The 15790-nt window shown below is 48.9% G+C and overlaps 1 protein-coding gene across 1 annotated transcript; it reads right to left on the bottom strand.

Moving 5' to 3' along the window:
* Positions 1–3208: 3208 nt before the first annotated feature.
* npm1a (nucleophosmin 1a) lies at positions 3209–15356 on the bottom strand. Its single transcript, XM_039775151.1, has 11 exons — positions 15235–15356; positions 14464–14543; positions 14262–14381; positions 10622–10715; positions 10423–10532; positions 10301–10347; positions 10127–10217; positions 9958–10038; positions 5067–5159; positions 3500–3574; positions 3209–3384 (listed from the first exon to the last, which is right to left on the bottom strand). Exons 1-11 carry the CDS (start codon positions 15284–15286, stop codon positions 3334–3336), a joined length of 894 nt encoding a protein of 297 aa, XP_039631085.1. The 5' UTR covers positions 15287–15356; the 3' UTR covers positions 3209–3333.
* Positions 15357–15790: the final 434 nt, after the last annotated feature.

Genomic DNA, 15790 nt, shown 5'->3' with positions numbered 1-15790 from the left:
TGCCACAGCAGCTGGCATCCAAACATCTGGAGAATTGTGCCAATCACAAGTCTCCAACCCCTGGGTACTGGGAGCGTGGGCATCATGCTCACAAAATGTGTAGGCTTGAACTCGGGGAGATACTAAATACCCAATATGCAGTGCCAGTCTGGTCTCTGTGCCATCGCATGGCATTGGAAATGAGCCTGCACTTTAGCATTAAAAAAGCAGAGATGGCAGTAGGCAGAGTGGCATTGTATGGTGGACACTGGAGGAGATGGGTGAGGGCACCTTCAGGCACCCCAGCACGCCGCTGGGTGGCTCAGTGCTTAGTGGTGAATTCAAAGCCTGGCAGCACGCAGGCCTTTCAGTGGGTCCTCTGCCTTCTTCTGGTATGTGTCAGGGTGCCCCGTGGCAGGCGGGCACCTCACATAGCCTTCATCCCTGCCATGTGCCTTGAGCCAACCTGTACAAGTGAAGATGGAGCCCAGCATAGTTGGCACCATCTGGGCATTCTGCCACTTCACCCCACCACCATACCAGAGCAGAACCCCCAAAACTCATCATCATCATTCAGTCAACACAAGCTAGTGCCCACCACAGCCGACACACCTGCAGCTCAGGGGTCAGTTCAGTGCCATCTGGAATTGCCGAGGACAACACAGCCAGTTGAGCCTGTGAGAAAGCAGTGCCAAACATGGTGACACCCATGATGCCAGTCCCGTTGCTCTAATGCCCTTGCCTGTCTTGGTGGACTCCAGTGCCCCACTGACCTGTGACAGACACTCTTGAATTTGCCCCAAGACTCCCTCTGCTGACTCCTTGTGACATTTTAATAAGCTTACCTTAGAAAACTGGCACCTGAACAAATGCAGTGCCCATTTGTGGCTTCCCTTGGACTTCAGTTCAGTCAAGGCCCCTTCACCTATGAGGGTGGTCTCGCTCACGCATGCCACCCTGCTCTTCACCTTTAACTGCCATTCATTAAGACACCTGCCCCTCAATGTGGGTGCCCTCTACGTTGGTCAGCAGATACCAAGACACACTGCCATGGGGCAGGTCTGCCAGCACCTTGGAGTGACGCCACATTTGGGCTCGTCTAGTGTGTCTGTGCCTCTGAACGGGGCTTGTGGGACGAGCAGGGGCTTATGGGTAGTGTAGTCCTGTCTATCGGCCCGACTACTTTCACGTCACGCGACTCAGCGCAGAGCCCCCGAGACGATCACTCTGGGAGACTTGGAATTGACGAGGTGGGCCACCTGCTCCCGATGCCATTTGCCAATGGGGACCCTCGAACACACAGACAAATGGCTCCGCTGACGTGCACTGACGGCTAAGGCCTTGGGGGGGCTTCGTGCGCACACCTTCATTATCGTTCCTCGGCTCTTTAAACGGAGAAGCCCACCCAAGTGGACCTTGAGGGGCGTTATGACACTCGGGCATTGTGCCAACTCTCCTCCTCGATTTGACCACCTGCATGTGGGGTCTTCTGACTGGGCTGCCCACCTGCTTGAGCACAGACCCCCGCTTGAGGGCGTGACCTGTAAATGAAATGAGCTTCCTAAGAGGACCCCGTGGCACACTGAGCTGCACTAAGCCCACCCCCCTTGTCAATTCCTAGGGTGACCGTCCCCATTTCAGGCCACGCTTTCCAATAAAGACAACATTGTGGTGTCAACAGCCCCTCGTTAAATGCTTGCCTCCTTAAGAGTGGACTCCTGGAGGTGGCCAAGGGCTTCATGACTGGCACGGTGCCACTCAACCTCTTTCCCCAATTTCATTCCCCTCCGTGTTGTTTTGTCTTTAGCGTACTGGCAGCCTGTCCACCTCAGGTGACCCTCATAAAGATGTCACCCTGTGCCTGGGCAGTGACAAGGACATCACAAAGCATCAAGAACAATCCTGTGCAGGACATTCAGCCAGCGTGAATACACAGCAGGCCAGCCTCAGCAGTGCCAAAGTGATGCCCACAGGATTGCATAAATGTCTGCACAGGGAAGAATAGAAAAGGGCACTCGAGAGAGCAGGTTGAACCTCCTGAAGCGGTTTGCCAGTGAGTTTGTGTGACAAAAGGGACAGAAGGAAGCTTCGCAGCCCGTGCTTACATTGGGCATTTTGTCCCATTGATGGCACCTGCCATCTTCTGCATCGTATTGGCCAATGTGTCACACATTCAAGTAGTTTCAATCTCACCACCGTCCTTGGCAGTTTGTCTTTTAGGAGGCACCGGTGTAACCAGTGGCACCGTCAGGAGGGGACGTTATAGGACACGGGGGCTGTGCTTGGAGGTGACATTAACGGAGAAGGTGGTAGTGGTGGTCGTTAGGATAGACTGGAGCTTCAGCCACAAGTAAATGACGGCGCTGGCAGATGTTTGGGGAAAAGACCACCAAAGACCACACACTGAATCCAAACGAATGCCCAGGGACCACCCTTGGTCTTGTTAGACTGGTGAGAGTGGGCTATGGTGGCATGGGGGGGGCATCACTCTGCCAGGTACAGTTGGGGTCACCTCAAGGGCTCTGGCACTCACTTCCTGCTTGGGGGGGGCTGCACATGCACATACAGGGGCACCAGACCACCCGCTACACTCCGTTCAGCTCCAGGCCAATCAGAGGGAATGCTTGGTCCAGCAAGGCTCCAGCTAATCCAAATCATTGTGGCAGGTACATGGCAGTGCCAGGGGTGCCCACTGTCACCAAATCCATTCAGTTTTTACAGCCTTACAAGGCAACAAGCTCCTCCACTAGAGGGGGGGAGCGAGGATGGCACATGCCCGCTGTCCCTCCATATATGCCTGCCCTGCCTATCACAGCGATGAGTGGCACAAATGGATGTCTGAGCCAGCCCAGGAAAGCTTCATGGCACAGGGTCTCTCCTGTGGAGGTCTGGCCCTGGCCATTAGAGGACAATCAGCTCCTGGCCTTTGGCGTCATAACGTCAAGAAGGTGAAGTACCCACGAACGCCCCCACCACCCCACAGGCCTACTGAGGTCCGTGTATTTGCTGCACACCAAGACTGGCACCCACGGCATTGGGAGTCTGCCATCACACTGGCACCAGTGCCCACCTCCCGCTGCACCCCCAAGCAGCTCCATGGAGGCGGAGGATTCTGTGCAGTGAGAGCCCAAACAAAATTTAAAAGGTTTATTTAACAAAATAGACTGTGTGCCAATAAAGACACCAATGTGCAAAAGGCATTACAAAGAAACTCCAAGCACCGCCCTGGCAGGGTAACGACTGTGGCACGGATTGAGAAACTTTAATAAAAAAAAAAAACAAAACAACAAACAAACAAACAAAAAACGGGGAAGGAGGCCTGCGAGTCCACACACACCACAGACAGCGAGGGGCTCACTTCTTATCTTTGATGGTCTGCCTCCACTTCCAGAGGTCCTGCACAGTCTGGGGGGATTGGGGGAGAAACACAATTAATGAAGAACAACAAGAAGAAGAAGAAGACGCTCAACGCCGCGACCCCTCAAGGCGGGCGGGCTGGCTGGCAATGCTCACCACGTACCTTTTTGTCTTCTATGTGGAAGCAGTTCTTCACAAAGTTAACAAACTTGGCTTCGACCTTTGGGAGTGACGAACCCTGAAGTGGGGGGAGAGAGAAACACACAAGAGGGGTCAGCACAGGTCCAGGGGGCACCAAAATGGGACCATTAATGGCCACAGCAGCAAGACGCTCACAGAAACAAGAAATCCCAAACATTCAGGCAGAGGGCCGAGCCATCTGCAGGGTCCAACATGTGACCCGTCAATGGGTGCCCTGGCACAGCCAGCCAGACCGTGACACCTGCGCCAAGCTGAGCAAGGTGTCTGGAAAGGCCAGTCGAGTGTCGTAACGGAGGAGACCCCCAAGTCAGCTACAGAGTCACGCGGCCCCCCTTGTTACTCTGCAACTGGACCAACACCATTTGGTCACATCAGGGGCTCGACCCCTCCTCACAGGTTACTATCCCAGCAGGACAATTTAGGAAGAGGGGGGCACACCTTCCATTTGTACACTCACTGAACTAAGGCCTGTGCACACCTGGTTATCAAAGGCTTTGTGGTGCCCCCCTCACCCATATTAGGAAGGGCTACAACTCCCCCAAACTGACAAAATCAACAAAAGCCTGGCGTGGTTACAGGGGGTAGAGACCACCACCCAGTTTGCACAACGGGTTTTAAATGCCCAAGGACGAGCAGACCTGCTGACCAGCCAGTGATGGAGTCCACAAACCGTTCAAGATGATCGTCTCACAGCCAGCCAATCAGAAGCGCAGTGTATTTGATGGCTTTTACTGTCCCACCCAAGGCAGTTGTGCCAGGCAGACCCCATAAGGGCCATAGAAGCCGCTCTGTTTAGGATTGGCCAGCAGGTGACACAGACACACCCCCCCCTCATCATGGCAGCTCAGTGGATGAAAGCTTTAGTTCAGAATATTCAGCAGGACACTGGAGTGGCACGGCTCTCTGACATTTCCTGCATCTCAAACTAACGAATGGACAAGTTTCTAGTTTTGTCCCTGGCACATTCTCTGATGAACTCCAGCCCCTTCAGTCCAAGGTCACCACCAAGCCCATGCAGACTCAGGGCCCCTATGCCAAGTTCTCATTCACCAGCAGGTGTTAGGAACTCCAATTCTTTGGCGATTCTGGCCAGACAGCGGTGTGAATGCGCACATCACGGACACAAATGTCCTAACGTGAACTATGAACAGACCTAAATGTGCCAGCCAAGTGATAGTGAGAAAGTGAGACGGCGGGCAGCTCCTTCAAGTCACCTCAACTTGATGGGCCATGACCGATGCCATCTGCTCAAACTAAAGCGGTTAGTCATGTCAGCTTCACATTTCGGCAAGAGACTGCGGCACTTGAGAGGTGAAGCTGCATAAGAGTAGAAGCCGGGGGACATGAAGACTGAGCTGTGGTGGTTGGTGTGACTGCAGTGAGCCCACCATGAATGCTCTACTCCTAAAACCAAGCCAGGCCAAAGTGGGACCCTACAGAGTGACAAAATGTCCCTCAGTGTCCTACTGAACACAAAGACCGGCTGCTGCTGCTACTACACGAGGACCACCTCAAGAAGCCACACTCACTTTTTCCACAAAGCCATTCATTTTTGCCTTGACCTCTTCAATAGTTAGGGGGGGCCGTGGTGTGCCAGGAGTCTGAGGTTTTCCTTTCGTTTCCTGATGGAAGAAAAGAGAACAAGGTATCAATTATAAAACTACGTGGATTACAGTGTGAGAGTAGACATTGGTCAATCAATCAATCAATCAATCAATCAATCCCCAGCAGACACACACAAACACCCACCTCCCGTAAGAGCCAATCAGAGTGGATTTGAACAGAATGTTGTCACTCTCTTACAGCACAGCTACAGTATGGACCGAGTGGCCTTTAACCCTTCAAGTCGGTGGCTCCCTGTACCACTTAGAATGGAGTTCAAGGTCACCCTCCTTACCCACCCATCAGTGCATTTATGGATGTGCTCCCCTGTACTTGCAGGAACTCCTTATCCCTCCTACGTCCTCGCGCACCGCACCCTCCGCTATTCAAGTTCCCAGAACTAAGCTTAGCATTATGGGTGACGGGGCCTTTTCTTCGGTGGCACCGAGGCTGTGGAATTGCCTCCCCGACTACTTGAGAGCCCCACAGTCGACCGATGACTTCAAACAATCTTTTTAGAGAGGCATTTTGTTAAATCATTTCTATTGACTTCTTGTTTGTTAATTTCTTCTTATTTTGTAGCACTTTGAGATTGTTAAATATAAAGCGCGATATAAATAAAATGTATTATTATTAAGTCACCATGAGGCAGCGCTGCACCCGTCGAGCCGAGTGTTAACCAAGCCAGTTAGGGCATGGCATATCAGATGGTGGGTGGCCCGATTCGCTTCACGCACAACACTTTTACTTTGCCGTTATCCGCTCCTCGATTTTGCTGTGAACTACTCCGTTTCTAAACTTTTACTAAAACGGTTTTGAAAATGGAGTTATTTGTTCCCACATCACAAAAGCTGTATAACTAGCGTAGCTTTAGCTAAATGGCACTATACCGCTAAATCAGAGCCATCTTGTCAATTAGCATAGGTGACGACACCTCAAACCACACCCAGCTGTCACCATGTAACCTCCACATGGACTCCACTAGTCACTCACGCGTTACACCTGCAAGGTGAGGCAACGGCGACAAGGAAAGAAAAGAATGAATCCTTGAAGCGGAGACGTCGTCACCAACAAGTACAAATATTGAATGGCAGCACATCACTGCTCACTCCCGCCATGCCCAAAATGTATTCGATAAATATAAAAGCAGTAAGGATTGACTGCCCGTCACTGACATGGTAGGCCCTGTGAAAGCACATCTCCATCCCAATTTCAATCTCACATGGCACCTATAATCTGAGATAGCTAATCAGGCTTAACGGGCACCACGTCAGTGACGTGACGGCATACAAAAGAGCATCGCGGAGAGGCAGCGTCCCGGCAGGAAAGCTGGGCAGAGATTCACCAATCAGCAACGTACTGCATCTACGAACTGAGGAGCAATTTCAGGGTGTAAAACTTTGAAGACTCCGACTATCCTGTCATCTACAGGACACATCATCAAAAGTGTCAAGGCGGAAAATCAATATTGGATGCCCGTGATGTTCTGATCCTTGGGCACAGGGCATTAAAAACAGTGCCGACTGTCACAGAGAGCACTGCCTGGGCTCAACACGTCCAGAAATAAGGTCTGTGAACACATGCGATGAAGCAGCCTTAAGATCCAGAAATGGCGCCATCCTCTCTGGGCCAATGCTCACTTAAAATGAGCTGCTGTGTGGTCAAACGTATCGGAATTCTTTACCACCTCCTTCAAAAGCTCTCATGCCTGATGGCATGGGGGTGCATTAATGCCCATGGAGAATTGGCAGCTTGCACATCTGGAAAGGCACCACAGGTTTTAGACCCAACATCTGCTCCCTTGGATATTTCAGCAACACTAAAGCCGCCCGCCTCAGTTACGAGCGCATGGCTTTGAGGGAGAAGAGTCCGCCCGGGTGCCCAACTGGCATGCCTGCAGTCCACAGCATTATCCAGCTGAGAACACTTGGTACATCATGAAGACAACGACCCAGAGCTGTAGAGCAGCACAATCCTCTATCAGACAACAATTCTCTTCCAAAGTCCAGCAACAGTCCTCAGATGTTAAGAGGGGAGCAGGCTGCCCGGTGGCGAGCACGGACATGCCGAGGCCATCGAGCTCAAAGTGGCTGTGTAAAAATATCGATACGCGAGTATCGCAGTATTAGGTTTGATAGCGCAGCGATTCTCAAAAACACAACTTGTAATTACATGTAAAGATTCAGGGCACACAGTTCATTTGGCATTGTGTTTAAACCGCCAATCACAAGATGGCAGCTAGCGCAACATAAATTGAGACAGGACGTAGCGCAAGGGTTGACGTATGTAGGCTTTCAATACTCAGGTGAGCGGATCTGGCAGACAACGTGAATCGTGCGGAGACAAACTGAGTCAACTAGTAACACGACAACCGAATCCAGAGGAGTTCGAGAAGCTCCCGCAGCGTTCAGAGCGGACATGTGGGCTCATTCTGGCTTTCACAATGAAGGCTGCACTAAGGAGATTGACAAGAGCCATGCCTGCCGTCTGCCAATTGTGCCAAAATCAAATATTTGGCGAACGCAACAAATCGGAGCGTACACTTAGCAAGACACCATTCTAAAGTGCAGATCAAGGAGCAGCAAACATTAAAAACTCACTAATGGAAGTTCACACACCAAAGGTGGCACAGACCTCGGGCAAACCAAACAACTCGCTCAATACTCTGTCTTTCGCAAAGATATACGCCCTTCTGAAATACAATGGAGCCTCGTTACACATTACTGGCATCGCTGCGCCCAAGGGGTACGAGGACTGGAATCGCTCAGCTCCACCGCAGGAGACATCGTTACCGCAGAGAAGTGTTCTGAAAGCTGGGCGTGTTGAGCAGCTCATCTTCATCCACAAGACCATTAAAAAATAGGCACAGACGCACAAACTAATAAGACGTGCAATCCAAGTTTAGGATCTGAAACTCTTCACTAACACCACACGCGCATTCTTACATTTCAGATTTTCTTTACGAATCCTGCAAGCACTTTTATATTTCACTGACACTGGCAGATGATGACGTTCAGATTGCAGAAAATTAGGGTTGTGATGTCACGGGGACAATGAACCACTTGCTTGAGAAATTTAAAAATGGCCTCCATGCTACAGCAGAACGTGAACACACACACACACAGTCAAGTCGCACAAATTTCCCAATACTGTGAACAAACGTGAATTCCTTTGCTCAGACTACAGTGCTATGATGTTACACATTTTCTGATGAACTCCCTGCAAGTGTGGCATACTGAGAACCTTTAAAGCAGGACTGCCAACACAGCCATTTTGTAGCGACACAGGAACGCGTCAATTCCTTTCCTCAGACTGCACAGAATTGATCACTACGTCGTCTGAAGTTCCTGCGAGAAACGCAGCTGCAGATCCCACTGTTTGGATTGCTTTTTTCCAATTTTTTTTAATCTAATTTGAAGAAAACTAATCACCTTGCTTACAGTATTGCAATACATCACAATATACCGAATCGGACCCTCAGGATCATCGTATCACAAAATTCTTGCCGATACACGGCCCTACTTCAAAGTGACCTTATTCTTCTTAAAATGGTGCACTGGCCTCAGTTTAAACATTTGATTTCTTTTCTATGTTCTATTGTGAATAAAATATGGGTTGATGAGATTTACAAGGCATTGCGTTCCACTTTTATTTACACTTGACACACAAAGTCACAACTTTTCCCGGAATGAGGGTTGTAACTGCGGTCAGCCAGCCAGTCTGCAGTGATGTGAACACACGAACGTAAAACCTCCAAGGGTCAGAAAGTCCTGCCTGCTATAATTGCCTTGTGAGAGCCACTGCTGAAATCTGCACAGAAGAGCGGACGTTGTTTTCTGCACTTTGTTGGCTACCTGTTGTCACGTCTCCGGATTAGAGCGCAATGTCAGGAAACAAACACCCAGAGGGTTTCGCACACAAAGCTATCAACATCTTACTCCACAGCCCACGGACAACGGCTTATCTGAAGCCATGTGAAGACCATGCAGAGGTTTACATACGAAGGGAAGGGGCGTTAAGGACTGGCAGAGCCACCAATGACGACGGGTGGCTTACATTCCCTTGAAACAAGGTGCCAAATTTCTTCTGGTATTGGCGAGACTGGCTGATAATGGGCACTACCTCTTCATACGGTCTTGGACGGTCCCTTGTGGAGCACACCATTGTGCTCTTCCTCCTCAAATTCAGATGGCAGTGTCTCGATGTGCCAGGTGGCAGGCTGCTCCACCAGAGAGCTCTCAAAACGAGCGAGTTTTTCATGAAATAGTAGAATGTCTGACTTTTAACATTTGAGGTTTCTGATGCTCAATTGTGACCACCACATGGGATTGAGATTTACAAATCACTGCATTCTATTTTTACTAACATATTACACAGTGGCCCAACAGTTTTGGAATTGCAGGTTGTATTAGACGAACAAGTCGTCATTTAGCCACATGGCCAGACCCCCCACCTGATCACCAACCCTCCCATCAAGTTCTCCTTTATAAATCTGGACTTTCGCATGGGAAGCTGTGTGCACACAAAGAGGCACAACCCAAGTATTCCTGGTTTATAAAAATCGGACACACTGGGGGCTTGTAAAACACTGAATTCAAACTCTACTCTGAGGGTCTGATCAATAGAAGGGCAAATCCATGAAAACACCAACAGACAATTTAGAAAAATCACTCTTGGCGGCCGACAGGCACATTGTGGGTCACCTCAACGAGTTCCCAGGTTTACAAAAGCCCCGTTAACAAAAAAAGGGATGATAAAGCAACAGTGTGTGTTAACAAAGGTATTAAAATCAAGGAGGAGAGAAAAACCCCCTCTAACCTTGGAGTCCTGCTTGGGGGTCTGCACTGCGGGCTTGGACGGCTTGCCATTCTGACTAGTTGGGGTTTTTCCTGTCAGTTTCTAATATACGGGGAGAAAAACAAAAAATCAATTAGGTATCACTTCAAGTATTTGGAAAGCAAAACCAAATTCTTCCCCAGACACGCACCTTTACAGGAGTTTTTTCTTCTTCTTCCTCCTCCTCTTCATCATCATCATCTTCCTCATCCTCGTCGTCATCGTCATCATCATCCTCATCCCTAATGAGCAACATTCCAACTTTAGTAACAAAATTACAAAACTGAGAGACCCCCCACCCAAAGGATGGAAAAGGAAAACATACTCATCCTCCAGGTCGTCTTCATCTTCCTCTGCCAGCTTGGCTTTTTTCTGAAAGAGACAGATGTTAAGAGGAGGAACACACACACGCGCACACACACACGCACACACACACGCGCAACAAACCTTCAGTTGTATGGAATCTGCTCGAGCTGGTGCAGGCCTTTTCATTTGTGGTTTGGAATTCTCAGACTCTTCCTCATCCTCCTCATCTGAGGACATATCTTCACATAGGGCTGGCCAAAAGATCAGGCAAGATGTGAAATTCCTTTCAAAGCTATGGCCATATCATCCATAAAAGCCTTCTCTCAAGGAATGAACTTACCAACAAGATGCTGTCCGCTGATGTGAACTGGGCCAGAGCCTTTCTTCAGTCTGAAGGTAACAGGAGGTGCCATCTCAAACCCACCCAGGCTAACCTGTGGAGAAGATTCACAAGCATTAACAGGACAGGAAACCAATGAGCGCTCCCTTAGGATGAACCTTACTACTCTTTTGTTTGGTCTTAAATCTTTAATTTTGTGTGGGGGTCTCGTCTCTTCCCACTGTGTGTGCGCGCGCACATGTGTATATAGTGTGCCATCACTAAACGCAATACTGCTTAAAATATCGCATTATATTTGGCAGGCTGCTTGCTGGATGAGACTGTGCCTGGAGAGAAAGTCGAAATAATTTATAAATGAAAACCCAAACACAAAACTCACTACAGCTCTTTATAAAAAAAAAAAATCAGATGCCTTTTGATTCAAGGGCACTTTGTATTGAGAGGGTCTCACACACGGGTGGCATGGAGGCAGTGCTGCTGTATTGCAGTAAAGAGAAAGGTTCTTTGCCCGCTCTCATCTCCACGAGCTTTTCCTCCAGGTGCTCAGGTTTCCTTCCCCAGTCCAAAGACACACAGCTTTGGTGAACTGGCAATGCCAACTGGCCGGTCCCCCGGCTGGCCCAGGGGCGCTTCTGCTTTACAGCGGCTGCTTACTAACACAGGATCCAGCTGCCCCTCAACCTTGGCCTGGAGAAGTGGCAGGGAGACCCACCGCTCCAATCATCCATGGATTATTAAGACATAACCCCTAACCAACAGTCCTCGCCTCAACGTGGACATCAGTCCAATCTCTCCACGGGTTGGGGTGGTTGAGCTCAAGTTTGAAAATGGGATTTATTAACCGAGAATGCCACTGACTTCTCCATGGAATCTCCACCCTTCTCAATGCACTTGTACCACCTGCCTGCCTGCATTCCAGCACAATAAAAGGAGCCAAAGGAGGAGGATGTGGCAATGTCTCAAACGTGTCCTCAGCAGTGTGCCACTGTCTTGCAGTAAAAGGACTCCTTGAGACCGCAGTGCCTGCCACATTGAACATCAGGTTTCCCATTGGTCTCCAGCGCTAGTGACTGGGGTAGCCCTTGGCATGGAGTGTTAAGAGAAATAACGCGGGTGCACAAGTGGTGGCAAGTGCCCCCAGACCGACCATCCTTTACCTTTGCTGTATTGCTTTGCCAGGTCTCTTCATGACCTTCAGAGTACTGAACACAATCTTTAACACACATTCACATCCATGATTACCAACTAGTGCCCGAACACACAGTCTTATACAGATGACACGCACTACAGTAGCCAAGGAGAAATCGCTCACTCGGGGTACGCATCTCTCTCAAAAAAGGACAAACTGCATCACACACAGCCGCCCCCCCCAGCGCACTTCTAGGCAGCACCATGCACAAGAGCCAGCCGCTCTTCACGACGCACGCCCTTCAGTGCAGGAGAGCAGAAACGGCAGTGCCGACGCTTACTTCAGTACGAGTGAAGCCTTTGCTCAAAAGCCACTCATGAGCTCCTCAACTGGTGTTACTGCTCATCTCAGTAATGTGATCTGGGACACATTTCAATTTGTCTGGGACCCCCACAATTAAGGCTTTCAGAGGACCCAAAGGGTTCACCTGAGGGGGGTTCCAGACCCCAACTGACTCCCACATTTTATACCAGGTGTATAATTAGACTGAGAAGATACTTGGAGGAAATAAACCAGAGGTGTCCGATTTCAAAAACCACAAAGCACTTGGAGTGAGACGAGCGCTCCATAAGAAGTGCGCACAACTCTAAGCACACCGCCACTTCATGACAGATTTAAAAGACACACACACACAGGCGCTACAGCCACCAACTGCAAAAACAAAATGGAAAATGCTAAGGCGGCCAAGGAGCGATTCACAAAATGTACTCAAAATCCGCACAAAGACCTTCACGTTCTACCAAATAACTGCTTTGCTTTTTCATTTGTACGATTTAAACGAGTGCTTCAACAGAAGAGACGCTTTAGAGTAGCGTCCCCGTCCGCTCCTACAGCCACCTTCTGTCACTTTGACTACGGCAACTCTAGAGGCACTGTGGTCTACGGGTGAACCAGGCATTAAAACGCTGCTGCATGGCAGGTTGGCATTTCCAATTACATTCCTATTCCTTTACTAGTTTAGACATACGAGACAAGGAATGCTATGCGGCCTCCTGGGGTCACTGGGCACATTTTTGATTCACGTTTGTCGAGTATTAAAATCTCCATTTCCAGTGGTTCTTTGTTACCAACGCCTTGACGGGAGTTCTTTTCACCTCCTTTTCTTTTACACCAAATGTGTATTTTAAAATTCGTATTTTCTTGAACACTTGTCAATGTTTACATTCAATTCAGCCTTTAGGAGGCCACCTAAAATCAGCACAAAACGCACAACGTCTGACCACTCAAATGGATACCAGACACGGGGATTAAGTGACAAGTAACGGGGGACATTTTGCCATGGAGTGTTTCTTTGTCAAAGTCCAGCACTCCAGAATTGAACACTTATCAGAGCCATTGAATTTGATATTAATACTGAATTAATAACCAAACCCAAGTTTAAAAATTTCTTGGTCACCACTACAGATTACATGGGTTAAAACTACAGTTTCCATTAACACCATCAGCTAGACGCAGTTAATATCCTATTAAAAATGGGCCCGCTTGAGTAGTACAATATAAAACTTTTACCAAAAGTATGCAAAATAAAGTACTTTAGACAAAATCTCAGAAAATTAGGATCATTTTTGTCAATAATGCACCCCCTTGTGTGTCAACGCCCCTCCTTAATACAGAGCGATACGTACAAATTTAGGATTAACTTGTGCTCCCATCCAGAAATGGTTCTCCAGGGACATCCCTACATCTTTCCAGCAAGGTGAAACTCAATCCTGACAACAAATACACGGCTGCATAAGCCCAGACAGCATGTGAGAGTCTGGCCGGCCTGCTGGCTCGAGTTCCTTTGTGGCAGATTATGAAACAAAAGGTCCTGTACAACCACACAGCTGAAGAATTGCACTTTCGAAACTCAATGCCTTAAGAATCACTAAAAGCAGTGGTGGTCAAACATCATGCCCAACACTGGACGGTCTCTCAATGTGCGTGGAGTACGGTACAGTCCCCGGACTTGAAAAGTGGGGAGCACATTTTCAAAAAATGCAATTCACAAGGTAAAAACACGAATGCATCGGATAAGAAACTGGACAAATGAAAGACCACCTTGACAACCATCTGGCCAAGAGCTTAGCTGCCCCAATACCTTGATGCTGTAGGGCTTCCCATGGAGTGCAGGGTGAAGAACAGAGGCCACCAGTCATTCCTTTGCTTTTATTAGCATTTCCCATCGGTCTTCCAACCGTTTTTGGAGTTACAGATTTTTACACTTACTAATCCAAGGCAACCAGCACATTCAAAATGACAGTGGATTTCAAATATACTGAACGTCAAATGGCAGGTGAAGTGATTTGCTCAAAGTCACCCAGCTTCAGTAGTAGGATCTGAACCCACAACCTCTGGGTTTGCAGTCCAAAGGCATAACCACAACAGCACACTGTACATCTATAGCTACATCAACACGTGGTATAAAATTCAATCACTCTACACGACCATCATTCATTTACACAAACTTACCATAGGCTGCAAGGACGGCTTCAGAGAAGCAATCACGGCCTTAATGGTGTTGCCATCCGAGTCCAGGCCTTCGACCTCCACAATGTGCAGTTCATCCTTTGCACCCGCATCCACACACACCTGTCAACAGAGACACAACAGTGAGCCACAGGTACAAGTTTAGCACGGAGGACTAACACTTGGGAAGCACACGGGCACTCACCGTCCTGATGGACAACTGGTGTTCATTTTCATCATCGTGAAAGATGACCTCGTGCTCTTGATTTCCAACGAGCTCACATCCTGTGGAGAATTTGAGGTAGCAGACAAAGATGTTAAGTGAGGGGGGAAAGAAAATCTCAAAGATTCATTCAAAAATCGCAGCCTTCCATACTTGCTACACGTCTCAAATGCCAAATAATGGGCTCGACTACGTTTCGAATCTTGCGTTGGGTGGGGGGGCGCACACCCCCACAGGGGTCGGTGTACGGAGGCCACGCACGTGAGGAAATTTTCACCAGAAAAACGAGCAAAATGCACATCCACTAAAGACTGGCATCTGAGCGCGGCGACAGAAACAGGGCTCGCTCTGCCAGCTGCAAAGCGCCACCTCACACTGGGCACGTGTATGGGAGTCCAGGCAGGCGCCCCCCTACTGAAACAAAGGGGCTTCTCAGGCAAGATTACTGCGCACACGAAAGGCCACACAAACGCAGCCGAGCTGGGATCGATCAAGTCTGCGATTACAAACAAACCGAACGAATGGCCGTAAATTCTGTTCGAAAGCAAATTCTAACGCGATCCACCTCTACTGTGGGGAGTCGCCAGCGAACGGCCCAGGTGGGCTGCTGCTGCTGTCTCTCTGCGTCGCAGCGCACACGACACGTGTATTATACGCGGGGGACGAGACGAAAAGAAACAAAAGCCCACCCGAGAAGAGATGCAATGCCGGCCAACGCTTCAGTGGTGAATGAAGTGTCCGCCGCGAGCTTACCGAAGAGGAAATTTTGCGGCCTCATGTTCTCCATGGACATGCTATCCTCCATGTTGTCGACTAGTGGTAGGAATTGGGCGAGTATAAAGGGGGGATTGGCATCACGACGCACATTTATATAGAGAGGGCCGTGTGCGCGGCTCTCGCGATATTTTGTGCGCAGTGCCTAACGTGTGCCTGACTCAATTGCTGCACCAAATCTTCAATAAAATGGGGTTGGATTGGGGTGCCCCCCGAATGAATAGCAAACGAGTACGTTATCTTTATTATATGTTAAACATGTAGGTCATTTACCTGGCCCATAACATAAACGTCTTTGAACGCACCAAGCATATCAGTATAGTGGAAATTCATAAACAAAGTGAGACGCCACGCTTAAGAATTATGAATTAGTGAAATAGAAATGCGCGGCTTGTTGTCAGGTTCTGATTCAGCTCGAACTCGAAAGAAGGGACGCATGCCCGCCGCGTTCACAAAGTGAGCGCTGAAGTTAATAATTGTTAGAAATAAGGATATTTTTATAAGGTTCAGTTCCGAGTAAGCGAACGTGAAGCAG

This window comes from Polypterus senegalus, chromosome 13, assembly GCF_016835505.1.
Source record: "Polypterus senegalus isolate Bchr_013 chromosome 13, ASM1683550v1, whole genome shotgun sequence".
Classification (NCBI taxonomy): Eukaryota; Metazoa; Chordata; class Cladistia; order Polypteriformes; family Polypteridae; genus Polypterus; species Polypterus senegalus.
The sequence above is the reverse complement of the archived record's forward strand: the minus strand, read 5'-3'. Positions and strand labels throughout refer to the sequence as shown.

Coding starts and splice junctions, on each gene's coding strand:
- npm1a (XM_039775151.1), bottom strand. CDS start 15,286: ATGGAGGATAGCATGTCCATGGAGAACATGAGGCCGCAAAATTTCCTC. Junction 14,544..15,234: donor GCCGCAAAATTTCCTCTTCG/GTAAGCTCGCGG, acceptor AATTCTCCACAG/GATGTGAGCTCGTTGGAAAT. Junction 3,575..5,066: donor TGAATGGCTTTGTGGAAAAA/GTGAGTGTGGCT, acceptor CCCCCACTTCAG/GGTTCGTCACTCCCAAAGGT.